Source organism: Callospermophilus lateralis, chromosome 5, assembly GCF_048772815.1.
Source record: "Callospermophilus lateralis isolate mCalLat2 chromosome 5, mCalLat2.hap1, whole genome shotgun sequence".
Taxonomy (NCBI): domain Eukaryota; kingdom Metazoa; phylum Chordata; class Mammalia; order Rodentia; family Sciuridae; genus Callospermophilus; species Callospermophilus lateralis.
The window spans coordinates 104,928,911-104,956,782 of record NC_135309.1 but is presented as its reverse complement, the minus strand read 5'-3'; the positions used below and the strand labels follow the sequence as shown (position 1 = coordinate 104,956,782).

The following is a 27,872-nucleotide window of genomic DNA, read 5'->3' as shown; positions in this document are numbered from 1 at the left end:
CAATATACACAAAAGTACTCCTTACACATGCAAATGCTAATCTCATTCCTGACGTTGGGATGAGAATAAGCAAAAAATCAAGAGGTGTATATTTTACATTCAAATGTCTGAAAGTAAACAAAAACCTGGCTTCTATCTTTCACTCCTATTAATTTGGAGGCATTGATCTCAGGACTCGAGCCCCCTTCTCCTTTCCTTCTCCAGCTCCCACGCCATCATTTGGCGGGTAGGGGTGGATGCGAAGTACTAAGGCCCGGTACTGCGTCTCATTTCTTTCCCAAACCTCCTTGGAGCAAGTTCGGATCGTCGAGATGGTTCTCCATGATTTTGAAGCAACCTAGAATGAGTGGGGGGGGGGGGCACGACAATGGGAGACTAGGATTCCCAGGTTTGGTCAGGCGTGCGCAAAATTCATTATCGAGGGCTGCGACCCGCGGCAGTTCTTTGGGGACAGCTGCCGAGGTTTCTCCAGTTCCCTGACTGCCGCGGTCACTGGCTCCCCAGGTGTGCGGGCCGCGTCCCAGACCGCCTCCCCAACCTGACAAGTGGGGTCAGGGTGCTTCTTCCCCACAGAACACTATCTCTTCTTTAAAGTCTGGCACGGTGGGTCTTAGGAATCCGATCTCAAATCCACGCTAATATAATCTCTTTCAGCCAGACCCAATGCTCGTCTCACTCGGTCCTTGGAGTGTGGGACGCGTCACTCTCGCTCCCCCTCCGTTCCCGGCTCCCTCCGCCCTTGCTCCCTCCTCGATCCTAGCCAAAGCCCGGAGCGTGGGATCCAGGCCCGGAGGAACGGGACGGCGAGCGGGAGCGGTGCCGCCGGCCCGGAGCCCGTCGCACCGGGCATGCTCAGTGGCACGGCCGGCTGGGTGGCCCCGCGAGCTGCACCCGGATCTGCTCGGCGGCAGCGGCGGCGACGTGAGCGCGCAGGGGGGCGGCGGCCTCGCCTCGTCTCTCTCTCTGCGCCTGGGTCGGGTGGGTGACGCCGAGCGCGAGAGAGATGTCGGATTTTGACAGTAACCCGTTTGCGGATCCGGATCTCAACAACCCCTTCAAGGTGAGCTTCGGCCCCAGCATCTCTTACCCCCACGACGCGTCGCTGTTTGTGACAACAAACGAGTTCCTTCGCGCCCCCTGTGCCTGTCCCTCGGCCAAAGAGGGGATCGGGGCGGCCGCACCCCATTTGGGGGTCGTACCTGGCCCCCCACTACGCTCTTTGAGGTTTGGGTTGGAACCTCCCCAGCTCTGCGTCGGCTGCCCCGCCCCACGTCACCTGCCGAAGAGGGTCTTGCCCTCTCCGGGGATTGGGCCCGCGCGCCGGGAAGGATCCTCATCCTATTCTTGGGAGCTGGGAGGGTGGCGGCCGAGGGCAGGTGGAGCAGTCACTTGCTGGGCAAGTGTGTCTGGCAGGCCCAGGCAGGGGCCAGGAGGCTGCCGAGGGGGCCCGCCCTGGGGTGGGGTTGTCATGGGGACCCAAGGAAGCGGCAGTGTCGAAGAAGACCAGCTTGGGGTGATGGCAGAAGTCTGGACAAGAGATGAGGGTACTGAGTATGCTGCAATTAAAAAATATATTTATATGTGTTTATTATTTAAACTCTTGTTGCGCCCAGGTACCACCAGCGGCGCTGCCATGCCGCCTCCCCCTATTAGATTGAGGTTAAGGGAACTGATATCAAAGCAGAAGTTAAAAATAAATAAACATATCTGGAAAACAATAGTGCACGTGGTCGACATCTTCCTACCTAGCTGCTCCTAGCAAGGTAAAGGACGGGATATTTTCCAAGCTCCTAGTGCGTCACTGGTGTTCTGGGCTGTTTGAAGATACCATTTCCCGCAAGAGCTGCTTTCCTTCTTGGATTCGACCTAATCATCCCCAGCTTCAAAAGGGCTTGGCACAAAAACCGGCAAAGAAAGGCAGCTAAAATATTCATTATCTGGGCTTAAATGCAACTATCTCTAGAAAAGTGCTCTGGATTTCTTAATGAGGGTAAATCTTAGAAAGTGTAATATGTTTCCAACTGTTGGTTGTTTATTAATCTCCCCTGACCATGTGCTTTAGTAGCTTTAATTTGTAGTCACAAAATAGTAACTTTAATGTGTGGTCACACAAGTGGCACTTCTGGTTTATATCTTTCTTATTCCAGGTTTTATTTCTTGTGGAGAACTCAGGAAGAGGGAAAAAAAAAAAATGCCTGTTTTGATGGTGGCCTGATAATTTCGTAAAGGATTATTTTAATGAAATGATCCTAGTTATAGTTAACAATTTGACTTACTTTATAGAAATATGAAGTGCTCAGTCACTATTCTCTTGCCTCTAATGCCATTTGAGAAAATTTAGTACAACTGGCCTGTAACTTTTAACTTTTGTAAAAGATGATTTGGTTGCATTTTTGAGGAGAACTTTTCCCTCCAGAAGTTTTGTCGTAGTTAGACTTCCTTCTATGCTGTGGGGGAAAAAAAAGTTATTCTGAAATCATAGACCTCCTAAAGAGACATTTCATAATTTGCCAAATGGGTGTTATTTTAAAATATTTTGAAGGTATAATATTAAGAACCGGTTAGCTTTTCCTAAGTCAGATATCTCATTGGGGCTGTTTATTTTTTATTTAGTCATAGATATCATGGCTCATTTCATATTAACTTCTCTTTTTAGGCAAGATATTGTCGTCTTAGCTCCGACTGCTCTTTTGTGACATCTAATGTTGCCATGACACTTGCCTCTTCTGACATCCGTATTGTTACTGTAGTAATTCTAAACCAAAAAGTAGTTTTAAGTATACATTCAGTGTGATATAAAATTATAAACTTTGCTTTCTTTGAATATGGGAACAATGATTTTTCAAGTACATGAAATGCTTTAAGAAATAGATAATTTAGGTCTAAAGAAGACTTAGTTGTATACATCTTCCGAATGATCTTTTTCTATTTTGTATACAACTGCCCCTGCTCAAAGTTTATATCTGTAGTACATACTTTTTTTTCTTCTGCTTCTATGTAAAATTGATCTTTTTTTTTTTTTTTTGGTTTTGGTACCGGGGATTGAATCCAGGGGTGCTTCACCACATCCCCAACCTTTTTTATATTTTATCTAGAAACAAGCTGTAGCTGAGTTTCTTAAGGCCTCGCTAAATTGCAGAGGCTGGCTTTGAACTCGTGATCCTTCTGCCTTAGCCTCCTGAGCCACTGGGATTACAGGCATGCACCACCGCACAGGCCATAAAAGTGATTTTTGAAATAACATTTTTTATATTCTCTACTTAAAGCTAAATAGTTCCTAGATTCATATGTGTGTTACCTTATGATCATCCTTCTTTTCAAATCTTGTTTGATATTTCACATTTGCTATCTATTCTAACTTTTGATTAAATCAGTTTTGATAATCATTTTGTTATTCCTTAACATTACTTTTGCTTTACCATTATTTTAGGAACACTTGTGCAAACATCTTCATTTGAGTCATGTCATAAAATGATTTCTGAGTAGAATCCTTTTAGGTGATATGACTACAGTGGTTTATTTGATTTTATTGCCTGTTACTTCCTAGATTCAATTCATTCTATTTATTTTTTGGATCACCTGCTTTATTCCAGTGGTGCTAGTCATAGTAAATGGCTTTATGAAGTTTGAATGTTTTTATTCATAAAGAAACTTGAAGTAATTGAAAAACTATAGTATTCTGAAATAAATAGATAATTGTATGGAAGTTTGAAAATCCATTCTGGAGTTGTTAAGTGTAGTTTTTAAAGCTTGAAAGAAAAAAATGTTTTCTATATAATAAGTTTGTATTAACAATTGCTGCATGTTCCTTATTCTTTTGTTCAGTTGCTCGTTCATTCAACAAGTTTTGAAGAAATATCTCTATCCTTAATGGATATTAGTCTAATATGGAGACACACAAGCCTGTAAAGGGAGAGTTCAAAAACCAACAGAGATTAGTTATACTGGTTTCTGCAAGTCAGGATAAAAATGTATGACTAAGGGCCAGAATGAGTGCAGTTTGTTCACCCATGGGTAGGTAGTATAGAATTGGTGTCAACACTCTTGGATTACCAGTCCATTGTTGGTGGCACAATGTGTATTCCATTGTATTTCTGACTTCAAAATTCTTGTTTTTTATCTGGAGCCCCCCAATAGAAGAATGTGATTAAATATGAGCACAATGTCCATTTTGTTTTGGCCTTAAGAAGTAATTCTGCTTTTTAAATAGAGTAGTCCCCCTCATCCTATTTTAGTTACCCATGGTCAACTGTTGAGAGCCACAGCCAAGTTGGGATGTCGCCTAGCATTTTGCCAGTACTTTTGAGTTCTCCTGGAGTTGGGGGGGGGTACTCCTGGAGAGTTCCCGTTGGTTGGTGAAGTTCTGGTGGAGGGAGTTCCAGTTAGTGTGTGGTGTGTCCCTGAGAAGGCCGCCCTGGGTGGCATTCGAGGGAGTTCAGAAATAAAGTTTGTTCCTGCTTGAGTGGCTCATGATTTGTGCCCAGCCAGACTGCGGCAGTCAACCACTTTTAGAAAATATTAAATGAAAAAATTTCAGAAGCAAACAATTCATAAATATTAAATAAGCTTTTTTATAGTATATTATGATTGTTCTATTTTTTAGTTATTGTTAATTTTTTACTATGCCTAATTTATAAATTAAATATTATCATGGGTTTGTGTGTGTGTGTGTGTATGTGTGTGTGTGTGTGTGTGTGTGTGTGTGTATATATATATATATATATATATATATATATATATATAAATAAATCTCCATTTCTGGTATCTGTAATGTCTTAGAACATATCCCATAAGAATGTCTTTTAAAAATAGCCTGAAATTTACCATTCTCATTTATGTTATGTTTTAGCTTATAGTAATTTTAGTGACATCTAAAGAATTTAGTTGAACAATTTTAAACCTTGCCATTAAAAACTGACCCATAATTCAAGGTTGCTAATCATTTGTCTTATCTGTTCAGGCTGCTATAATAAAAATACCTTATACTGGGCAATTTATAAATAGCAGAAACTTATTGCTCTCACTTCTGGAGGCTGCAAGTTTAAGATCCAGTGGCCAGTAGATTCAGTGTTGATATGAACCTGATTTTCATAAATGGTTCCTTCTGTGTGTCCTCACATAGCAGAAGGGAAAGGTAGCTCTCTGGGCCTTCTTTTTAAGAGCATTAATGCCATTCTGGGAAGGCTTAATCACCAAAAGCTCCACCTGCTAACATCATCACTTTGGTGTTTAGCTTTCAACATATGAATTTTGGGGGACACAAGACTATGCCTCCACTTGTTTTCATTTTATAACATCAAGGATGTCATCCATTTTATTTTACTACATTTATAGTGACATTTACATGAAGCTGATGTTGCTCTTTTTCTACCAATTTAAAATTTTGAGTCAGAAGATTGGGAGCCCTGGAATTAAGATGCTGCCCATTTTAAGATGCACAATTATTTTATTTACCACTATCTCAGTTATCTGTTGGTATTCAACAGTTTCAAATGTGGTTTTAAAGCAATTCAGTGGTTCGTGATTTTGTTATTTAAGCTAGACTTAGCTGGAAGGTTCTTTGTGTGTGTGTGTGTGTGTGTGTGTGTGTGTGTTTAATTGTTGTGTTTTAAATGCTTTTGCCTAGAGTCAGTCATGTGGCTTCAGTCATCTGAATGCTTCACTGGATAGTTTAAGATGTACTCACTCAAGGGCCTACTCATTATCTGGAGGCATCAGTGGGGGCAGATTGATTTTCTTTCATATGGCCTCTTTACTGGGAATAGCCTGGGCTTTTTAGATAATAGTAGTAGTGTTCCAAGAAGACAAGAGCTGAAACTACAAGACTTCTTGAGTCATATGTCACTTCTGCTACATTTTGTTAGTGAAAAAAAAAAGCACAAGGTCATCTCATATTTAAAAAGGAAGGGTAAGATTAGACTCCACTTCTGGAAGGGAGTGCTGTGCCTAGCTGATAGAGATCTGTGAACTGAAAAGACACACCCCCTCTAGCATGGTGATACAGGTACAGGATAACCTCCATAGACCCTCCCCTTAAAACAGGAGGAGTAGAAGGCATGTAGCAAATGCTGATCCAGAGAAGTTCTGAAATCTAGCCAGGCACATATTGTTAGTGTCCCCTATTTGGGGGGCAGTGAGGTTCCTTGGTTATGACCCAGTTCTGTCATCTGGAAATGGTTCTCTCATCTGTTGGTTTTTTTCTGCTTTTGACTTTGTTATCTGAGAGGTCCTTTTTTTTCCCCTGTAATAAATGACCCCTTTATTAGCTTGCTTCCTTTGGGTCCTGTTAAGAATTAGTAACGTTGAGCTGAGGGTATAGCTCTGTGGTGAAACTTGTACTTAATGTGTCTCCAGCAGGGGTGGAGGGAGGAAGCTCATCAGTTGCTGGAAACTTGGGTTATTCTCATTATGAGAGGGGCTGTTATGAATAATGCTGGTATAATATTCATGCATCTGTTTCAGAGGCTCTTGGTCATATACTTGGCATGTAATTGAAGGTTCATATGGTAATTCTCTGGTTAATTATTTGAGGAACAGTCAGACCCTTTTCCAAAGTGACTACACCATTGTATATTCCCATTAGCAGTCTGTGAGGTTGCAAATTTCTCTGCATCCTTGCTAACATCTTGTTGTTGTTTGGTTTTGATTCTAACCATCCTGGTCAGTGTGGAGTGGAATCTTGTTATATTGATTTTCATTCCCTTGATGGCTAATGATATTGAGGATCTTTTCATGTCTTTAGTAAAATATCTATTGAGATCTTTTGCATATTTTTAGAGTGGGCTGTTCAGCTTTTTAAAAATTGAGTTGTAAGAAATTTTAATTACTCAACAGGTATTTGGGTATTTCCAGAGTATATATTACTTTATCTGGCTTCTGACATTGCGAGCGTTTGTGTTGCAACCACTTTTAAATCCTTATATACATTAATACTTAAAAAAAAACAATGTAATAGGTGTTACACTTACTATTAGAATGTAATTATAAATAACTTACCAACATTAACTCGATACTTAACCTTTTCTTTAAACACTTTCTTAAAAAGAAACACTTCTGTTTATTTTACAAAATACAAGTGAATTACAGAATATATTTTTATATGTCAGCAAAAACATTGGAACTCAAACTCATCAATCAAAGAACAAGTGGATATTACAAAGTGTTGGTATATTTTGAGTATTGGTGAGATTAAGCATCGACTATTGGAGAGATAAAACTAGAAATAAAGGATCTGTGATAGTTTGATACTGATAATTTTAACTTGACTGATAGTAGAAGAAAACACAATTCAGATATTTGAAAGCAAAAATGAGAATATTCAGCAAGTCCCACACCCCCCAGTACTGGGGATTGAACCCAGGGCTTCATGTTCTGATGTTGAGCTGCACTTCCAGTCCACTATGCCTGGCTATTAAGGTTTTTGCTTGTCAAACAATGAAAACAATGTATATTGTGGGAACATTACATACATAGGAAGTACTGAAAGTTCCACTTTCTCCAAGAGAAATAATTAGTGACGGAGTTGTATACTTTTCAATCATTTTACCTGTGAGAATCCTCTAATGATGACTAAAATCTTCACATAGTAATTTGGAATATGAGGAAAGTGGTGACAAATCAAAGTGGTAGGTGTTGAGATAAAAGCATCAGGAATATGACCAAGGGATAATATGCTAGGTATAATTTTATCATTGTTTGACATTTTTTCCTAGAGCTCTTGATACTTGTTTGGTAAATATGTTGATGTTTCTTTTAGACTGATTTGATCAGACCTGTGGTTTTATATGTGCCTAATTTTTGGTATCTGAGTCATACATTTTAGTGAATTGCTTATAAGTAAGTAGTGTGTTATAAACATGCCATATATTCCCTAAGTATAAAAGAAGTGTAATAGATGCTTTTTGTTTGAGTTTTAATGGTAATATTTAGATTTGACTCCCAAGATAGGCTAACAACCACTTAGAGCTGAGTGTATAAGAAAATGTTCTGTGAGCTTTACATATTGCAGGCAACTATTTATGTGTTCTTAGTCTAGGGTTATAGGGAATTAGGGGAAGGTGTAAATGAGATTTGCATAGGGAGTAAGTAGGTAAAAAGGTGAGCTCTGGAACCAGGCTGCTTAGGTGACCTTAGGTAAATTACTTCATTTGGTATCTTTGCTGTTTCTAGTATTTGTTATTTGTCTTGATTCCAAAGAACTATAAGAAATGTTGGGGGGTTGGGGGACAAATTCTCTTAAAATAACAGAAAGAAAATAAATAATAGTGCAAGATTTTCTGGCTGTAACATATGATTATTTATTGTTTATTTCATCCTTAAATTGCCTGCATTTTCTAAGGCAGACTCTAATTTTTATTAACTTTGAAACTTTTTGGTATTAATAGAAATAGTAACAAAAACAAGCCATACAAATTACTGGTTGCCTTACAAAGCTCAGGGATTTTTAGAAGCTATTATGTATCGCAACTTGAACTGAGGATAACTAATATATTTTATTTTATTTTTTGACAAATCACCTTATAATATAGGTTTCACTGAAATGTGGGAGACTTCTGCACATGGTTACTTAATGTCAGAGATCTTTGAAAAGATCATTTAGTGTTCCTTTTATATTTGAATTGAATTAATAGTTTTTGAAGCTGTGATTATTTTTTTTTTTTTTAAGTCAGAGGGCTAGCAGAAGATAAATCCCTGGGTTTACAATGAATGGTCCGTGCCCCTGCCCCCCAGCCTGCCACCACTCCCATGGATTCATTGTTATAGAGAATGCTTGGATTTAGTGGTACTATGATTCTAAATATTGACCTTGAAAATTGGTCATCGTTTAATATTAGTTTATAAGAAAACATTCTATGAACATTTCCGCCTGAACTTGCTTTCTGGTGGAAAAACTATATTTAAAAGTAGATTGCCTATAGTACAAGTGAACTATTGAGATCTTTTAAAATTTGTTCATGTCTTTGCTTGACATTTTTAATGATACCTTTAATACCTTATGCTGAATGAAAAAAGCCAGTCTTTCACTACAAATTTCATGATTCCATTGATATGAAACATCCAGACTGATGGTTACCTAGGCCTAGAGGACTTGGCGGAGTGTGTGTGTGTGTGTGTATATAGTATTCCACTACTTAAATGTCTTAAAAGGCAAGATAAATGGGGTTTCTGTATGATAAAACAAGCTTTATTGTACAGAAATCTGTCAATAGTTTGTGTGGGAGGGCTCTACTGTTCTCCCACCTTTAGGATCTCAATTCAGTGTCTCTTTACCTGTCAAAGCATACTGACTTTAAAGGTGATTTAGTTCATGTGTCAGTTGGACACACACATGACCCAATATTTTCCTGTTCTACATGACCAGCCTTTTTCTTTGTCTGTAGACTTCAATGCATTGTTATTGGGACATCTAACTCTATTAGCTAACCACTTGCTCAAATTTCAGAACATATTTTGGTGATTCTGTGTAACAGAATGCTAGGGGAAAGCCTCTACTGTGTGGTGTCAGTGTGGTCCCTGATTGCTCATCCTCTACTCCCATCTCTCCTTACTTCCTCCCTAAGAAGCATACCTATTTGATTAATGAAGGCAGGAGCGAGCTGGTATTTAGATTTGGGAGACCTAAGGATTTATTGCTATTTGGCAGCAGTTCTTTCAAGAAATATTACATCTGATTGCCTGAGATATAATCATAAGCCATATAATTAATCCATCTAGAGGATAGACTTCAGTGGTTTTAAATATATTTACAGTTGTGCCATCAACACTAACATAATTTTGAGAATACTTTCTTTACCCTGCAAAGAATCCCCATGCCCTTTAGCAGTCATGCCATATTTCCCACCCAATCCTTCTAGGCCTAGATGACCACTGGTATGCTTTCTGGACATTTTGTGTCAGTGGAATCATACAATATATATTCTTTTAGGCTGACTTCTGCTCAAGGTTCATCAATATTGTGGCATGAGTCGGGACTTCATTTCTTTTTATTGCTAAATAAAATTTCATTGTATGAATATACTGCATTTTATTTGTCTACTCACTAAGCGATATACACCTGTGTTGTCACTTTTGAAACTATTAATAATGCTACTGTGAATATTTTTGTACAAGATATTGTGTGGATGCATGCCTGATATATATCTAGGAGTGGAATTGGTAGGTCATATGGTAACTGCCAAATTATTTTCCAAAATGGTTTCCCCATTTTTCATGACCACCAGCAGAGTGTGAAAATTCTATTTTTTTTTTCATATTCTTGCCAACACTATCTTTTTTTATTAAAGCCATCCTACTTAGGTCTAAAGTGATATTTCATTACAGTTTTGATTTATACTTCCCTGATGGCTAATGATCTTTTCATGTGCTTACTGGCCATTTGTCTATTTTCTTAAAGAAATGTCTATTCAAACCCTTTGCCCATTTTAAAGTTGTGTTGCCTTTTTAGAACTGTTAACAGTTCTTTATTCTAGATGAAAGTCACTTAGACACAAAATTTAATTTTGATGAAATCCAGTGGTCTCCTTTTTCTTTTGTTGCTTGTACTTTTAGTGCCATATCTAAGAAACTATCGTCTAACTCAGTAAAGATTTACATTTATATTTTCTTCTAAGTGTTTTATGATTGTGACACATACCTTAGGATTTTGATTCATTTTGAGTTAGTTTCTTTATGTGGTAAGAAGTACTGGTTGTTTATTTAAAGTTAATTTATTTTAAAAATATTCCTTAAGAATTTACTACAGATATAAGACATTTTGAAAATATCTAAATCTCCAGTTCTTTGCCCACTTACTGGTTTCTGTAAGAAGTCATGTGTTTGGGGTTTTGCCACCACTTTATCTTTAGACATGTTTCCTCCTTCCCCTCCTCCCCCTCCTCCCTCCTCCCCCTCGTCTTTCCCCTCTCTCCCCTCTCCCTCCTCTCTCTCCTCTCTCTCCTCTCTCTCCTCTCCCTCCTCTCTCCTCTTTTTTGCTTGCTGTGTTGCCCAGGCTGGCCTCTACTCCTGGGATCAAGTGATCCTCCTGCCTCAGCCTCCAGAGTATCTAGGACTACAAGTATATACCACTGTGCCTGGCTTTAGACATGTTATCCTTTCTGTATGTAGTTCATGTAGCTCAGACTTGGTGCCATAACATAGGAAGTGAAATTTGGAATAGCAGGACCCTTTACTTCAGTGGTGTCTTAACATTTGCCAGCAAACCATTAAATTTCTGTTGTTTTGATTATATAATTAATGAGATTTGAATGGACTTAATGTCATATTCTGACAATGGCAAGCAAAGCATATTCTCAATTTTTACAAATCATTATACTTAAAATGGAGAGTTTGTCAGTTTACTTTGTCTTTGTCTTCATAATTATTTAAAATTTTGTGTAATGATTATGACTGTACAGAGATTAAAAAAGATTGAGCTCAGTTGTCTCCAAGAGTTTGTTACTATTGCAGTGGAACAGAGAAGGATATTTATTTAGCAAATATATGTGGAGCTCCCAAAGTCAAACTCTATGAGAGTCCCTATGGATACAAAGATGAGAAGTCCCTTATGTCAATAAGTCCACCCTTTAGTTGGGAAACATAATGCATGATAAATGCCTTTATGGTAAAAAAAAAAAAAAGTAGCACGTTTTTCATATTGCAGGAGAAAAACTTCCTGAGAAGGTGCTGCCTAAGCTGTCTTAAAGGACAAAGAGGCATTACTCACTTTGTAGCCTCTATTCCCCAAAGTGTAGCATCCAAGACAGAAGGCATTTATGGATAGAGAAATTCAGACACAGGATAATATTTCAGTTTACTCAGGAATGACAGACTTGGACTAGAACTATTACATGGTATTATTTTAATAAGTACTAAATCTTTGAAATAGAAAATCTGGTATTTTTTATACTTTTAGCACATCTTAATTGCACTAGTTATGTTTTAAGAGCTACTGACCACCATATTGTTCAGGATAGGTCTAGATGAATAAAATATATTATGTTAAAGCAAAATTCTTGAAACTGAGGAGGACTGGTCCTAGTACAAGATCCTGAAGCTACCAGTAGCAAAGAACAAGGCTAGATATAATTGGAAGTATATCCACTGGACCCACAAGCCAGGAAGATTTTTATAATGAAAAATTGGAGAAGGGAAGCATAAATTATTTATATTGAGCCTCTATTGACAATAGATAAGAGGGAAGGATAATGAGAAGCAGGGAGAGTTTTAGGATAGGAGGATGGTCCATAAGGAGTATTTGTTGCTGCTGAATTGGTTGGGGTTTATTAAGCAGGATTTGATGATGCTTGGTCATCCAGCAGCCTGGGTTTGAATGTACATTGAATTTAAGTTACATTCAGGAATGTGGAATAGATTTATTTATTTTTTGCTTTGGCCTATTACTGTTAACTGATTGACTTTCTGTTCTTTCTCTCCACCCTCCAGCCTTTGTGATTAAATAATTAAATTTAGGACATCTTAAATTTTTTTCTTTATCAATTATAATAACAGTAGATGACTTTTGCACACTGTAAAGTGCTGGGAGCCACAGCGAGTCGGAATGGCCTCTGGCATTTTACCAATAGTATTGGTTGAGAGGTGAGCCATTAAGATGATGCTGGATTGATTCAATTGTATATTAGACCTTTACTGTCTGCCTAGGCCTGCTACTTTGGAGTTCTCATGGGGATTAGGGATTTTCCGGTTGGGGTGTTCCTGGAGAAGCCAGGCGTGGGTGGCGTTCGGGAGAGTTCCCGGGTAGCGTGTGTGGAGTGTGCTTTATTCAGAAATAAAGTTTGTTCCTTCCTGCTCGAGTGGCTTGTGATTTGTGCCCAGCCAGACTGCAGCAGTAAAGTATGTGTGATGAAAGAATGTCAATTGAATGTCCTATTCCAATCTAAAGTTTGTCTACATTCCTTAGTTGTCATTTATGCAAAGGATGTGACTTTACCCATCTTTGCAGTCTCCACCCTGTAAGTGATTTCACCAATTGTTCATTGTCCATTCTCTATTATTTAAAAATTTTTAAAGGCCTAAAATATGTTAATTAAATCCATAGGTATGACATGGATAGACTTATATCTTGAAAAGCATTTGAGCTCTTTATGGAGAATAGACTAGGAAAGGGTTCAAGGATGAGAGGGAGACTAGTAAGAAGTCTATTGCAGTTTATAAGTGAGAAATGCTGGCAGCTTGATCCAGGGTGAAGGAGGGGGAAATGGCGAAGTGGACTGAAAGGAAGTGGGAAAGGCAGCTGATAGTAGCCTGAGGGTGACTTGGTTAAAACAATGTTTTTTGTTGTTTGTTTTGCTTGTGTATATTTTAAAGTGATGAGACTTGAAATATAGAGATGTGGTATTCTGATGAAGCAGTTGAATTTATGAGATAAAGGGATATTTGTTAGGATAATCCTAAGAAAAGGTGGTAGGAGATGAAGCTTTGATACAAGGAGGGTTTTTTGTTGTTGTTTTGCAGATATGCTTTGTCAGGGTGGCATAAATTTTGAACTATAAAAGTGTCATGGAAATAAAAGGACAGAGATTAGAGTTATATTTGTATTCTATTATTTTTTTAATTGGAGGGGGAATAAAAAGAAGGTGAAACTAGAGTTAAATTAAGCAGTAATCTATAGCAGTTGTTAATCATAAGTATGTTGGGGATCAGTATGTATACTAGTGATCAGTAAATGTTTTTACTTATTAAAATCTCTCACAGTTTTTATTTAAATATAGGATGGCAGCAAACACTGTACATAGTTTTTTAAAAAATATTTTTAGTTGTAGGTGGACACATATCTTATTTATTTATTTATTTATTCTCATGTGGCATTGGGGATCAGACCCAGAACATCATACATGCTAGGCAAGTACTCTACCCCAGCCCTGTATATGGAGTTTTAATGGAATACAAAATGATAAAGAGTATTCGTTCTATCTGTTCTGATTTTAAGGCTTAAAGACATACCTTAAGAGATCCAAGTGTATTATAAAGATTTTTTAAAAATTTTGTAGTAGTAGATGGACAGTATGGCGTTATCCTATTTATTTACTTTTTCATGTGGTGCTGAGAATTGAACCCAGTGCCTCCCATGTTCAAGGCAAGCACTCTGCCTCTGAGCCACAACCCCCAACCCCTATTATAAACACTTTTGAGGAGGGAAAAAAGTCCAACACGGTCCATCTCTGAGTGTAACAAAAGTGACTCTGGGAGTTTACAGGGTGTTTGCTCAGTCCCAACTTTCTTCCTACTTGACCTCCTTCATGCCAAGCGGTGGAAGCCATTTTCAAGTGAAGTCAGTATTTTTAAAGCATAAAAGTTGAGATGCACTGATTCAAGTGGAGATTGATCTCTGTCACCTTGCGTTTCCTCCTTTGCCCCTTTCACATTTCCTCCTTTCTTCTCCATGCTGCTGTCTGAAGAACTGCAGGACTTTGTGAAAACTGCTTTCACGCTGCCATTTCTCACCAGTCGGAATGGCAGAACAGTAACTGTGTATATGGGCTCTGTCTTTGCTCTGGTGACTTACTGACAACTCTACTAATCGCTGTTCCCTTCACATGCGGTACTTGCTGCTCTCTGCTCCTTTTCTAATCACCTTTTTATGACTTAGCTTCTTTTGGTCTCTCTACCATGACTGGTGGTGTCAGCTTCTACTAATAGTAATTAGCTGTTTTTAATGTTTCATATTCCATCTCCTCAAGAAAAAGGATCTGATTGAATTGGTTAGGCATCATCCAATCTAGAGTTACTTCTGTTGGGGCCTGCCAGTCATCCTCATGTCGGTTCTAAAGATGGTACAGAGGCCAATTCCTCGTCCAGTCATCTGTTGCTGTGGTTAGAGGGTCACAAGACACAAAAGTTGAACAAAGAACTGCTTCTGAAAAGTTTTCCTTAGAAGATGAGTGTGGCTATTGTTTTTGGCTGATTCATGTATTGGTTATTCTTTATTGAATTCTCAGTGAGTCACAAGCAGTCATAATGAGAGCAGCCTCAGGTTTTAAGTCTTTTCCACACGCAGTAACTTTACATGTAGTGCCTCATCAGCCATGTGATCCATTTTATTGATTAAAAAACCTGATGTACAGTGAAGTATGAAGGGTTGTTCAAAGTTTACACCTTCTTGGTCTTGGAACTGAGATTTGAATACAGGCAGTTAACTTTCCAAGCATGATATTCAGTCTGTAGCACAAGATATCAGAGCTGCAGCTGACCAGGGTGATTATCAAATTACCTGTTTTAAAGATGAGAAAAGTGAGATTAAAATTTAGGTGACTTGCTTAGGGTCACTAGTCATTGTTAGGACCAGTGTCTGATTCCTCCATTAGTGTTCTTTCTACTACAGAGAAAGTACCCAAGATATACAAGGTTTTGCATGCTAACCTTGAAATTTAAGCATTATATGCTAAGAGAGATTATAATGGATACATGATATGTGGCTGTGCACAATCATCCATGTAGAAAATCATTTAAAATACAGTGAAGATACACTACCCTGATGGGTTTGATAAAGAAATTGATATTAAAGATTTTTAAAAAGCTAATTATACTAGTTGGAAAAGTTTTACTTTTTCTCTTATTTAAAAATACTCATTTTCATAATGCATCTGGTTTTTAATGAACTATGACTGTGATGTTAAGTGGTATAACTAAAGTGCTGGCAGACTAGCTTTGGCTTCACTAATGAAATAAAGATATAGCCTTAATGTGTATGCAGAATGCCTTACTTGTTATTTAAAAGTTAATAAAATACAGGAGCCTAGTAGGTTCCTGTAAGCCAATAAAATAAGACTATCTCAGAATAGTTCTTTGTTAGAAATGCAAATTCTCAGTTACCATCCCAGACCTTCTGAGTTAGAAAAAAGATACCTTCATAGTGAGGCTCACCAACCTGGAGTTCAACAAGGCCTCCAGATGATTCCAGTGCATACTGAAATTTGAGAACCACTGCCCTAGAAGAAACCAAGTTGTCAGTTGAAATAATTTCATTTTGATTTTGTTGAAGAAAAAGAATAACATTTTCTTGACAAAGTATTGCAATCATTTACAATCAATTCAACCATTGTCTTTTTTTGTTGAAATTGTTATGGTGGTGACCTCTGTTTAGTTTATCCAATAGAAAAAATGTATATAGGCATTAGAAAGTCCTAGTTTTGAATTTTATCTGAGACTTACTAATTGACCTTGAGAAAGTTTCCTGAACTTGTTTTAAGATTACAGCTTCGTTCTCTGAAAATGAAACTGTACAACCAACTAGAAGGATCATAACAAGGATTGGAAATAATTTTAGTAAATATTGGATACTTAATAGGCATTAAAAAGATCACTCATTATTTAAATCTTCAGTTCTATTGACTCCTCCCAGTTTAGAGGCTGTAAACTTTTTAACACCATTCACAATTATTGAAATTAACTTGAAACATTAACTATGTGATAATTCAAAGATATCAGTTCTTTACTTCCTAAATCTATTCTCAGCCTTGGCATATCCTGCACAGACTCTACTGCTTTGTCATCTAATACTGCATTAGGAAAGATTCCAAGTGGATTAGAAGCAAACTCTGTTTACTTGAGACAATGATTTTGTCAAACTGTCAGTTAACTTTCAGCCTGGATTAATATCAGAAGACGCAAGTACAATTTGGTTACAATAGTTGGAAGTGGAACATTTGAAGAATGATTTCATTTTGGGTCTTTTGGGTACTAAGTTATACTTTTTTTTTTTTTTTTTTTTTTTTTTAAATAGGGACTGGAGTTGTGGCTCAGTGTTAGAACACTTGCCTGGTGTATGTGAGGTACTGGGTTCGATTCTCAGCACTGCATATAAATAAAAAAATGAATAAAATAAAGGTCCATCAACATCTAAAAGAAAAAGTGTTTAAAAAAAGGAAGGTAAATTTTAGGATACTTGAGTATCTGGGCATTACATGCATTTGAAAAATGAAAGTTGGGACCCAGTATATTTCTGTGGCATTCAGAGAACAACATAAATAGTATGAATGTTGGTTAAGCTGTATGTTACTGTTTTAGATAGCTTTTGCTTTGCTGTGACCAAAAGACCTAACAAGAACAATCAGAGGAGGAAAAGTTAATTTTGGTTTAAGGTTACAGAGGTTCAGTCCATGGTTAGCTGATTCCATAGCTCTGGACTCAAGATGAGGCGGTACATCATGGTGGAAGGAGATGCAAGAGGAAAGCAGCCCAGCTGTGGCAATCAAGAAGCAGAGAGAGCACCACTAATCTGGGACAAAATATAAACCCCAAGTTACACCCTCAATGACCTACCTCCTCTGGTCACACTCCACATATCAACTTGCTGCCCAGTTAATCCATATCAGTGAATCAATTCACTGATTAGATTAAGGCTCTAAACCCTATCATTTCATCTGTGAAAATTCTTGCATTGTTTCACATGTGAGCTTTTGGGGGACACCTCATATCTAAATAGTATATTTATGACCCTGCTTCTGCCTCTCTCCTTTTTTCCTTTGAATTAATTTTGTTCTATAATAATTGAAAACATTTTTGTAGTTCCAAAGTAAAAGCTACAAAACAGGTATGTTTTAAGAAGTCTAGCTTCCAAGCCTTTCCTCTCTTTACTCTTTCCTTCTTCTCTTCTTCTCTCATAGGCACTCATTGTTAGTTTTGGATGTATTCTTTCTTTTAAAAAGCACAGTAAATACATTCATTCTACCCTCCACCTTTATACACAAGATAACATTGCTCTGCATCTTTATTCATTCATTCCTTAGCAATTTATATATCACCTTATATAATTTTACAACAGTGTAACACATTAGCACTATTTTATCATACCATCCTCTATTGATATACATTTAGGTTGCTTCTAGCCTTTTGCTATTATATACAATATTTTTGCCAGCATATCTTTGGAATAGATTACTAGAAGTAAGACTGTGGTTTAAAGGATAAATGCAGAGGTAATTTTGCTACATGTTCCCAACTTTTCCTCTGTAGAGATTTCCTCTTAGCAGTGGTTGAGACCCCTGTTTTCTTACTGCTTTGTCAAGGTTATGTCAGACTTTTGGATTTTTTGCTAATCTGATGTAAGAAATGATTGTGTTAGTATAATTAGTATTTCTTGTGAATGAGATTAAACATTTTTTCATTTACATGTTTTGAACTATTTTCATATTTATGTTCAATTTTTCAGAAAGCATTTCTTTTTTATTACTGCTGCTACTATCTTGAAGAATTGCTTTATTTCTTTTTAGGAGTGGTAATACTCTTTGAAGATTCGGTATCACCAGGCATGTATGATTAAACAAATAAAAAACCAAAAACCTTATTGATTCAAAGAGATCATAGTCTAACTTGGGGAGGGGGAAGACCTGCATAAAAATTATGGTTCAGTAAAATAAATGCTAATGGAGATAAATATGGAGGAGTGTGGGGCACTAAACCTGGAGTGGAGTGACTACTAGGAAAGAGGCCTCCTACTGGGAACATCATTGATTATCATATAGGATAATACCTAGAGCTTCTTAGGCTGACCCTGCTGGGAAGAGTTTTCCAGTTGGAGGAAGCATTGCAAAAGAAGGTCATGGTATCTTGCAGACTCATAGGTTATTGCTTTTATTGGGTGGTAGTGAGGGTCAGATTGAGACTGCTGCTGAACCCATCTGGATTTGACCTTCAGCTCTCTGCTTCTTATCTCAGATTCCTTCACTAAATTAGGTTGACTTCATCAATGCCAACTTGAAAATTTTGATTAAAATATTCTTTTTTGTTGTTTTCTTAATTTTCTTTCTGATGCATGCATCTCTTTTTGATAATCTCCCTTCTCCTTGCACTTTTGGGTAAACTTGGGGATGGGGAACCCTGGGGAATAAGTAGAGTCATTTTAGTCCCTTCTTCCCAATTTATTGTCAAGCAAGCCTTTATTTATTGCTTTTCCTTTTATCCTTGCCACTTGCTTTTCTCCAAGTTTGAGGCTCCTGCAGTAGCTTTTTTCGTTTGGCTAAAGGAGAAGGATATGCCAAGGTGAGGGTGATTATGAGATAGTTGATGAGTCCGGAAAAATAGGCAAGGGCCAGGCTACATGATCAGAAGCCTTGTATTTCATTTTGAGGGATTCCTATTTTATCTCACAGTTAGTGGAAAGCTACTAAAAATCCAAAATGGATGAAAGTCAAAGGAAAGGGTTTAGAGGAAGAGGAATAATAAGATTAGCTTTACATTTTTGAAAGGTAACTTTGAAGACTATGTTGAAGAAAATGGATTGGAAAAAGTACAGTATTGAAAGAGAGCAGTATCACCTAGAAACCTGTCAGAAGTACAGATGTTCAGACCCCACCCTAGACCTCCTGAATCAGAAGCTCGGGTGGGAGGCAGCAGTCTGCACTTTATTTAATCCTTATTCATGCTACAGTTTGAGACTAGAGTTATGAAGGCAAGTTAAGCTGTATCACAGTTTGTAAAATGCTTTTCACATGAATTATGTAGTTGATTTTGTTGATGTTCATTATATTTTTCATATAATCAAGAGAGATAAAATAAATGTCTGGGATTTTGTGATTCAGTTATTTTTATGAAAGCCCAATATAAAAAGATTTGAAAAGCTGGTTTAGTAGAGTAATATACTTGGGAGACTGTCTAGGATCAAGTGGAAAAATAAACAGTCAAGTAGAGATATTGGCATAGAATAAAGCAAGTAAGAGGTACTTAATCTTGAATACTCTAGATGTTGGCTGTATGCGACGTTGATTTGTGATATGGTACTTAAATCTGCAGTTGGGAAAACTGATGGAAGATGTTATAAAACTGGAGAGCATGAACTCTTCGTGAGCCCAAAGGAAAGGATGGTGGTTTTACCGAAAATTTGTTCAGCTGCTCTTGTGCAGTCAGCTCGACACAGCTATTAGGAGGCGGTCTACTTTCTGTCTTTATAGAATAACTAGCAGCTGATTTGCATCTAACCCATTTTTGTTTTGCTTTGAGGGTGTGAGATCTGTGGATTTAGATTTCAACTTTGTTGAAATGGGACTGGATGCATCTGATAATCTTTATTTTCCTCTTTTACTTTGTTGAGTGATCAAAAGTACAGATAAAGCAAATGTTATGTAAATGCAAAAATTATATAATTATATCTCAAAGGATAAGTAATTTTTTTTTCTCCTTCAAATTTTATTCTAGGATCCATCAGTTACACAGGTGACAAGAAATGTTCCACCAGGACTTGACGAATATAATCCATTCTCGGATTCTAGAACAGTAAGATTATTCTTAATTGAACCATTTTTAAATGTTTAAATAAAAACCAAGTAGGAATTATATTTTAATTGTTTTATTTTTTAGCTGATTTGTAAAACATAAAATAAGAAGTTAATGTTTTACTTAGAATTTAGCAAGTCAGGATTTTTTTTTTTAAACAAGTAGGACTATCAATAGTAATTGAAAATTTCCATATTGGTCCTAGTGAAATACTATCTACAGTACTTGACATACAGGGAGGTAAGAAAGTGTTTCTTGGTATATACATTGTCTTCATGGTAATATGGAGTGATACTTTGTTACAATGGAAATTATATATGTAACTATACACAATGTTTACATGATTATCATTTGAGTTATGGTATTCTGAATAGTAGGAGCCTTCTGACAGTGGTAGACCAGAACCTCTGGAACTTTACTTGGTCTAGGAAAGCATATTCTTCCCCATCTTATTTATAAAATGCTGGGCTATTAAAAAAAATCATAAAGAGCATTCTTAGTTTACCTGTTAGGGTCCTAAGCTCTTATAGTTGGAGCATATTTTTTATGTTCTATCTATGGTTTTATTGTGAACCAGATTTGAGAATATTGTGGTAGATTCTATTGAGAATTCTTTTCAAAATTTCTCTGGCAAATAATTTTGTCTTCTATTTTTGTGTCTCAGACATCACTCTCAGTTTTAAGTGTTCTTGGCTCTTGAAATGCTAGTCATCCTCTGAAAGATATCAAAGTTCTTTACTTGTATGCTTGGAGTTACCTGTCAGTATGAAGATCCTTAGGTGATGATCACCTCTTCCTGATAAATGTTTTTCATAGTCTAAAAACGAATTCCAAAAGATTATGTATGTTTTTGCTTGGAAATTTCTTCAAGATGCATTGTATTAACTCTGTAGTGTAAAGAAGAGTGTGGGGGAGGGGGCTGTATTAAGCTATATTATGAGCTATATTAAGCATCCTCTCTTAGCCTTGCTGCCATGGTGGTGTTGGTGTGGCATTGCTCGATCCATATCTAGGCTGCGACGCTGGCGGCCTCCACCTTGGCTCTGCAAAGAAGCCTGCTTTCTCAAGGTTCTGGATCTGGGCGTTACCTATTGGGGCTAGACCAGCCCACCCTCTGCCTTATGTGGTGAAGAACATTATATTGAAAATCCTGGGTTAATTTCCCTATGAATAAAGGGATTCCGCACTACTCCCTCCTGCTCTCTCCCTCCCTTGCCTTCCAGTGTGAAAGCAGGACCCTTAAGGTGGCAGAGCCTTGTCTGTGTGGTCTTTTCTGCCACTGCCCACACCACACAGAGTGATGATCAGCTTCCACCACCCGGGCAGCTTGTGGGTGACAGAAGAGCTTTAGGCTAAATATGGTGATAAGAAAGAAATATTTAATCTTTGTCCCTAGTTCCTGGCTTCTCAAAGTCTTATAATCTCCAGAGTGATATGGGTTTTTTATATGCTAATGAAAGGACTGGGGACTTGGGCCCCTAGATAGCTTCTGGGTGGGTACTGGTCCCTAGAAATTCCAAGCTTGATTAGAGGGTTGGAACTTAAACCTCCCTTTCCAGGGAGGAGAGAGGAGAGACTGGAGATTGAGTTAATCTCCAATGGACAATGATTTAGTCAATCTGCGCTCCCCTGCTAGCACCTCCAAACAAGCTCTCAAGGTAAAGAGAGGGAGGAGGTCCAGAGTTGCTGTGTACTTTCCTGCCTCACCATTCTCCATTGATGTTTTCTGGAGGTTTTTATTGCAGAGGCCAGATTGACTAAATCATTGTCACTCTGGAGATTATAAGACTTTGAGAAGCCAGGAACTAGGGACAAAGATTAAAATGAACTTTTAAATTTCACTTTATTTCAAAGCCCTTGTTTGACAGTCCTTGCTTATGTGTAGCAATGGTGTCCCAGACTGGAATAACTGAATGCTCATTGAACATGGGAGTTACAGGTTGAACCATGTGAAATGACCAATACTTAGACCAGTTTTGACATAAAAATTATGGGTTGATATGATTCAACTTTAGTAAATTAGTTCTGTGGATGAATGGAATTATAATTTGGTAGTAAATTGCTGAAAGGGAGAGAAGGAGCTAGCATCTTGTATTCTACTACATGAAGTTCTCTGACATGGTTTCTGGGGTGTGGAGATGGAAACAAGACTGTTTTTAAAGTTTGCTAATAAAAAGTGAAAAGAGATTTTCATATACTTTTTGAAAGACTTTAATAGCAAGAAAGAAGTTGAACTTTTTTAATGTAACAGCTTGAGATGATTCTTATCAATAGTAGTAGTATTTTTTATCAAGTTGTCTTTGTGCCATGTGCTTTTCTACAGTACTAAATTGAATTATCACAACTTTCAATATGGGCACTTTAAATTTTCATTTTTAAAGAATATGAGACACAAGATATCTAGGTAGTAAGTGGCAGGTATGATTTATTAACCTATCTTTGTTTTCTGTAAAGCTTTTTTGCCTTTTGCTAGTGCTATATTTAGCAAAAGATGCCTAGAAGATAAAGATTTTTCATCTAAATGGTATTTTAAAGATTACATATAGACACAAAGACGATACATCCAGATAAATAAAACAAGAATGTAAATTTTGATCCTAATGCTAAGTCTGCATTCACAGAAAGGCTTTATGAAAGAGGATAGTCTTGAGCAGGGAGCTGGGCAATAATGAGAAGTCAGTTAATAATGAAACACTTTTCTTAGATGTGATGAGCAGTGGTACTGTCTCAGGACCGGGAAAATCATTGGTATGAGAATTTTGGTGCATTTTCCATTTCCCTTTTTACATGAGGGAAAATACAGTTGAAATAATAAGCAATTTAAACATTCCTTTGTTGCCTGAATGAGGTGATATCAGAAATTAGTACTTTTGGGGCTATCAGAAATTAGTACTTTTCTGAAACAGATGGAACATGGATAATTAATTTAAGTAATATGTTAGACCTTAGTCCAAATACAGTTTTAGTTGATTGGTGATATTCATATTTGGTTTAGAAAAGTTTTTGTGAAAAATTTTTGCATAAGAATATGGTCAGCTACTTAAAGTCAATAAGAAAGATCCTCCAACAGAATATTGGGGTTGTAAAATCTTGCAGATGGAGAAAGTTCCTGACCTGTTCTTGTCTTCCTTTAAAAACAACAACAACAATTATTGCCTTTATAGTTAATTTCCTGTTTGAAAGAAAACTTTCAAGACTTAAGACTATAAAATAAAGAATTTGAGTAATTTTATGATTTATGTATTCATTTTATATTATAAATTTGGAGAAAGGAGTTATCACAGGACTTCTTAGAAAATAGACAAAGTCAGCTTGTTGGCAGTGTCATGGAACACTGGTGAGCACTTGAAAGGAGGCTGGTGTGAGTGGAGATGTGCTATATTATATAAATGGAGAGTAGTTTCAAGTTATAAAAGAAATTTTTTATTTGAATTTAAAATGCATTTCCCTACTGAGACTATGTTGTATGTGGTGAGTAGGTTCCAGGGACTACCCTGTAAAATCAAATGCATACATTACCAGAGGAATTATCTCGTTGAGAATTGATGTGTATTTCTGGGGATCATTTTCCTGTTTAATTAGGTAGCAGGGTGTTTGTTTGTTTGTGATATTGGAGGTCGGAACCCAGGGTCTTGCACATGTAAGGCAAGTGCTCTACTACTGAGCTACAGCCCCAGCCCTAATTTAAAATAACTATTGTAGCTTGATCCTCAGTAGTTTCAGCCACTATTGATGTCACTTTTCTGGTGGGCTTTAGATAGGAATAAGGGCACCTGTATGTGGGGGAAGTGCAGCACTGCTGATATAAATTCTTAGGGCTGGATCTGGTCGTGCATGCCTGTAATCCTGGTGGCTTAGGAAGCTGAGGCAGGAAGATCGCAAATTTTGAGGTTATACTTAGCAATTTAGCGAGGCCCTCAACAACTTAGTGAGACTCTGTCTTAAAATTTAAAAATTAAAAGGGCTGGAATTAAAAATAGCTCAGTGGTAAAAACTCCTCTGGATTCAATCCCAAGTACTACTACTACTATTACTGCTACTATTAATAATTTTTAAAAGGGACATTTCTTTCTTTTTTTTTTTTTTTAAAGAGAGAGTGGGGGAGAGAGGGAGAGAGAATTTTTTAATATTTATTTTTTAGTTCTTGGCAGACACAACATCTTTGTACGTGGTGCTGAGAATCGAACCTGGGCCGCACGCATGCCAGGCGAGCGCGCTACCGCTTGAGCCACATCCCCAGCCCTAAAAGGGACATTTCTTGGTCCTGGTTTACTGTTGGGTTTCCATTCTTTAGGAATAGTCTGCCTGGTTCCTTTTCTGTTTTGCTAGTTACTGCCAGGTATGATTTATCTCACATAGCAGCAAGATCTTAACCTTCTGGCAGAAAGAAGAACCACAAGAAGAAAATTCAGTACTAGTTGTGTGAGGGAACATGTCCAGGTGGTCACCTCTGACTATAGGGGAAATAAATAATCAGATTGTATAGGAAAGAATTGCATCTGATATAACTCGGGATATGAAGTAAATTGAGCATTAGAACACAAGAATTTTAACCTGGGCTTTACCATTAAAGTAACTTCAGGTAATCCATCTAATCTCTTTGGAAAAAAAAAAGTTTTTTCATGTGTTACAATGGAGGCAGAGAGGACAATGTAGAGTTAGACAATCTCTTGTCAGTTTCTTTTGAAAATGAAAGATAAAACGTTCAGATCTAGTGACTATGTGGTGACTATATGGTGATTTACCTATTTTTTTAAACAAACACATATTTTTAAATATTTTTCTAGTTGTAGTTGGACACAAGATCTTCATTTTATTTATTTATTTTTTTATGTGGTGCTGAGGATCGAACCCAGTGCCTCATGCATTCCAGGCAAGCACTCAACCACTGAGCTACAACCTCAGCCCAACTTATTTTTAATATTGCAGAAGCATGCTCTACCCTTCAACACCTGTTTTTATTTTCACTCCTGTGCATTTCCTTTCCTCTGTGCTACTCACTATTTGTTATTCTTGGAGCTCATTACCTGGCCCTTCTTGAACCAATCTTTGTTTCCAGTCTTCATTTAATGATACTGTTGCCTTGTATCCTCCTGCTGTCATTGGCTGCAAATACCTGAGTCCTCTTTGGTTCAAATAGCCTCTTTTCCTATATCTAATCAGTTGTCACATCCTGTCATTTATACCTCCAAGAGATATTACCTGTCTGTTTTCATTCCCAACTGTCCTAATTCAGGCACTCATGTGAAACAATACAGTGGCCTTTCTAGTTAACTGTGTCCAGTCTCTTTTTCTGCAACCCCCACTCCTTTTTTTTTTTTGGCTGAATGACTAGAATTATTTTCTTAAAACAGAAGTCAAATTAGGTCATCAGTCTTCCTTAGAAATGATTGTGTACTGCCCAATCAGTAAGTAGTTTGGCATTTGGGACCCTGCATGGTTTGACCGCAGCCTGTCTTTTAATTTTTTTAAACATTATTTTTTAGAATGGTTTTAGGCTTGTAAAAGAATTGAAGGCCTCCCAATTTACTCTCTCTAGATTATCTTTTTATTCTTATCCTCTAATATGCGATTTGCTGTAGTCAAAGCCATCTACTTACAACTCCACAACCTTATTGAGAACACCGCCCCCCGCCCCCAAGCCTAGTATTGGTTAGTGAGTGGAGTCCAGAGAGACTGTGTGATCCTAATGCCTGGTTTCCCCTGACTATCCTCACCCACTGCAGAGGGTCCAGTGTACCCTACACACTGGATGTATCCATTTTCTATGGCTGTGTAACAAGTCACCAAAAAGTTAACAGCTTAAAAGAACACAAGTTAATTTCAGTTTCTGTGGGTCAATGATCTGGGCAAAACATAACTAGATCCTTTACTTGGGGTCTCAAAAGACTATGATCAAGGTCTTATCTCTCTGTAGCATTCTCGTCTGGAGATTTAACTAGGGAGGGATCTGCTTCCAAGTTCATTCAGGTTAATGGCAGGTGGTTTTGCTTGTGGTTATATGACTGACAGCCTCAGCTTTTTGATGACCACCATCTGGAGGCTACCCTCACACTGTAGCTTTATGGGGCAGTTCCTAGAGGCTGCATAGTTTCTTGTCACACATAGGCGTCTCTAACAGGACTGCTCATATTGTTTAGTTTTCAGAGTCTCTTGCTTCAGTCTGCCAAGATGGAGTCTTATATAATCTAACCAAGGGTGGGACATTCCATCACTTTTACCATGTTCTGTTGGCTAATGCACTCATAGGGAGGTATTATTACAAAGATGTGAACACCAAGAGGGGAGAAACATTAGGGTTTATTTTAGGGTCTTCATGTCACACAGAGAATAAGATGGCACATTGGAACTAAGACTGTTTCTCTGTATCTTTTCACCCTAGAGTAAAGTGAAACCTATTTTTCTCTACCTCCAACACTCATCTGACCTAAATTTATCAGGATTTATCTTATTATGTTAATCTCAACAAGGAGCTCAGACTATCAGGGTTCTTCTCATCCCCTGATTTTTAATCCTTTGAGTTCTGTGTATTTCTTATTTTGTTCCCTTTTATTTTTCTTAATTCTCAAAATGTTCCAAAATTTTTCAAATCCTGTATGTTCTCATACTCTGAATGTTTTGTGTTTTGCTCTGTGGAAACTGCTCCATTAATGAAAGTACTTAGTAGTTTGGACTACTATAACAAAATAACTTACACTGTCTAATTTATAAACAATAGAAGTTTATCGCTTACAGTTCTAGAAGCTGGGAACTCTTAAGATCAAGATGCTGGCAGATACAAGGGCACTTTCTTACAAATCCTCATATAGTAGAAGAGGCAAACAGGTTCCCTAGCCCCGCCCCCCCGCCCCGCCCCGCCCCTTGTGGTGCTGGGGATTGAACCCAGGGCCTTATGCATGCAAGGCAAGCACTGTACCAACTGAGCAATATCCTCAGCCCTTGGGCCTCTTTTATAAGCCACTAATCTTATTCATTTGGGGCTTTTCCTTGTGACCTGATCACCTTTGAAAGTATCATTTCTGAAAACTATGGTGCTGGGAATTAGGTTTCGACTTCTGAATCTTGGGGTGACACAGACATTCGGACCATAGCACATTGTTTCTCTGGCAACCTTCTCAAAAAGTAGATACTTTTTCTCTCACAGGTCTCAGACTGCTGGGCACAAAAGCAGGGCATATATCCTTTTTGTTTTTCCTTCCATTTTCAGACATTCTTACTCTTTCCTGTCCCCCCCCCAAAAAAAAAATCCCAGTATTTGAATCTCACATCATCAGTTTTTAATTAAGTGCCACCTCTCATTTTGACTGTCATCTGTTGATCCCTGCATTTACTAGTCCTTGTTTCTTTTTTAAATTTTATTTTATTTATTATTAACATTGTGGCTCTGGGTTCACCATCATTCTTCCTAACCCTGTCCCAATTTTGAATTCTTGGTGATCTTTCCAACATCCTGCTTTCCAACATTGATTCTTTGCTTTCTACATAGTTTCAAACTGCTCCTTCCAGGGGCCACTAACTCCTCCATAAGCTTAATTAATTTCCTGCATGTTTGACCACTGCCTTCTACCTTCGTAGTCCTTCCTCTTGTTTCTCCATTTTAACACAGCTTTCAAGTTCTCCAGCCTGTGGGGTGTTGATCCTACTGTTTGCTTACTGCCCTTTATCCA

General features: G+C 37.7%; 1 protein-coding gene across 4 annotated transcripts in view; it reads left to right on the top strand.

Moving 5' to 3' along the window:
* The first annotated feature begins 876 nt into the window (after nucleotides 1–876).
* Nucleotides 877–27,872, top strand: part of Scamp1 (secretory carrier membrane protein 1) — a 103,979-nt gene continuing 76,983 nt past the window's right edge. For 2 of the 4 annotated variants that reach the window (XM_076857089.1, XM_076857090.1), the window contains exons 1-2: nucleotides 877–1,060; nucleotides 20,128–20,205. In XM_076857089.1, the coding sequence (XP_076713204.1) occupies nucleotides 1,004–1,060; nucleotides 20,128–20,205 (135 nt within the window). In that variant the 5' untranslated portion in view covers nucleotides 877–1,003. The remainder of the gene's footprint in view (nucleotides 1,061–20,127; nucleotides 20,206–27,872) is intronic. The other 2 variants (XM_076857091.1, XM_076857092.1) reach the window with 1 other exon arrangement.